General features: G+C 34.1%; 1 protein-coding gene across 1 annotated transcript; it reads left to right on the top strand. All coding sequences in view use genetic code 6, as the record gives it.

Moving 5' to 3' along the window:
* Window positions 1-151: 151 nt before the first annotated feature.
* On the top strand, window positions 152-1,849 carry SS50377_28860 (All-trans-retinol 13,14-reductase; the record flags this gene model as incomplete). The annotated part of the gene is made up of 1 exon (XM_067912612.1): window positions 152-1,849. The coding sequence occupies one exon, from the start codon at window positions 152-154 to the stop codon at window positions 1,847-1,849; it is 1,698 nt and encodes a 565-aa protein (XP_067760047.1).
* Window positions 1,850-2,500: the final 651 nt, after the last annotated feature.

Below are 2,500 nucleotides of genomic sequence, written 5' to 3'. Positions count from 1 at the left end.
TAAATTTTAATATACATTATCTGGCCTTTTATCTCATGAATTTTAATTATAATATATATAAGATAATAATACCTATCTTTATTACTCTATATCTTTCCTATAATATAATTATAACTAAATAATGACATTTTTAAAACAGGGCATTTCTAAAATGACGAGTGAACTCGGAATCCTTTACAGTCCTACAGAGAGTAGTCTTCAGAATAAATTTGATCATATTATTATAGGCTCTGGTCTTGGTGGTCTGATCTGTGCTGCTAAGCTTGCCCTTAATGGGAAGAAAGTTATTGTCCTTGAATAGCACTTCCAGGCAGGAGGGTGTGCAACTACCTTCAAACGTGGTAAGGATGTGTATGAAGTGGCTTTGCACGAGATGGATCTTGGAGATAAGAAGACAGATGGAAAACACAGGATATTTAAAGAACTCGGTATTGATAAAAACATAACCTTTGTGTCATCTAACTCAGTCTGGGATATAGCAGATAAAGAGAATCACTATTCTATACCTCATGGTCTAGATAATGCAAGAAATTATCTGATTGAAAAGTTCCCTCATGAAGAGAAGGGTATCAGAAGATACTTCAAAAAAATATACAATACTGCCAGATGTGCTACTACGCTTCCTTATAACATGGGTTACTTCTAGTTCTTTTTCTTCCCCATTGTACACTCTGTCCACTTCACCTGGCCAATGATCAGAAAACATACTATAGGTTAATGGTTGGATTTTTATATTACTGATGAAAAGCTCAAAAATGTAATTAACACAAACATTGTTTACTACTCCGACAATCCTTACAATATGAATCTAATCTATCACGCCATTCCTTAGTGTTGCTATTACCAGAAAGCTGTTTAGATTTAAGGTGGCTCAGGAACCCTCTCAAATTACCTGGTTTCAGTGATCCGCGAGCATGGTGGCGAAGTGCGGCTCATGGCGGATGTAACTAAGATAATTCTTCAGGACGAACATGCTAAGAAACCAATTTGTACTGGCGTGAGCTACTTCGATAGAAAAACCAAAACTTAGGTAAATGTAAACCTGACTAAGATTTCCAAATCCAACAAGATTGTTTGTAATTGTGCTCCAGATCTAGTTTTTGGCAGAATGATACCGAAGCTTAAAAATACTTTTGATGAGAGGTCTAAACGTAAGGCGCCAGCAGTATCTTTGTTTGTCATTTACTTCGTATGCAATGCTGATCTCAATACGCTTTTCCCCAATAATGCATACTCTACTTTCTTCTCTAACGATCTGTCACGCCCACTCTCTGACCTTAACCTAGTGGCGTATGAAAAGATAGAAGAACGTTCATTTGTATTTGTAGACCACTCAAAAGTCGATTCCAGGTTAACCGCATCAGGCAGAACTTTCTGTAATATTACTACCGCAGCCTATATTCAGGAGTGGAAGGATCTTACTCCAGATGCATATAAGCTGAAGAAATAGGAAGTTGCTGATATTTACATCAATAGACTAGAGGAATACTACCCTGGCATAAAGGCTGTGATTGATCATATAGAGGTTGGTACTCCTAACACAATGCGTAGATACACAAGAAGTGAATCTGGATCACTATATGGATACAACCCTGACGAATTTGGTTCTCAACACAGAATGAAGAATTTCCATCCCATGTACAAAAACTTGTGCTTTTCGTCTGCGTGGAGCTTCCCAGGCGGTGGATTTACTGGAGCTATTATTTGTGGTGATATGACGGCAACCAAGATATTGGATCAGCATATTTTACTGAAGAAGATTATATTTACGGTTTTCTGTGCACTAGTAATAGCAGCAGTCTGTACAACCTTAATTGAGATCCCTAGAATAATTGAGGCAGTGAAATGACAGATAATATTATGATTTATTATTCATCCATTTAAAATACAGCAAAAACGATAAAATATAATTTACTCATTTACTTTTTATAACTTTTGATTAGGTGCTCATTGATCAGAGAATTAGTAACAGTAATCCCGTGTATGTTTACTACAGCAGATATTAAAATCAAGAGAACCTATATAAAACAATATATATTGTAGTTTATAGGTTATGATCTATTAGTGATGTTTTTTACCTATGGTGTTGAATCATATAAGTCTTGATGCACATTAATAAATGTTTCTCTGAGCTTTGCTATTGAATTATTTTTCCACGCAAAGATCCCATGATATTGCCTATTTAGTATTACTACTTAAAATATATGCGTCTCAGAATGTTCAGATTGCTCAGAAGTATTTTTAAGCTTAAAATTTTGCGTATATTTTACATATAATTAGAGTATTCATCCTATATTAAAGTAAGATATGCTTCATTAAATTAATATAAGCATAACGTACCGATCTTGTTCATTCAATATCTCCTGCTTATTTGTTAGGTATATATGGCGTTTACATTATTTTACCATTCATAAAATTTTGATCTGATATTTTATATAATTAAGATATACTAATTATATACTCATTTTTATAAGATTATATTCGAACTATTGTTCAGTTT

Source organism: Spironucleus salmonicida, assembly GCF_000497125.1.
Source record: "Spironucleus salmonicida strain ATCC 50377 chromosome Unknown tig00000108, whole genome shotgun sequence".
NCBI classification, from domain to species: Eukaryota; Fornicata; order Diplomonadida; family Hexamitidae; genus Spironucleus; species Spironucleus salmonicida.
Note: the sequence above shows the minus strand (reverse complement) of the source record. Positions and strands in the feature narration are given on the sequence as shown.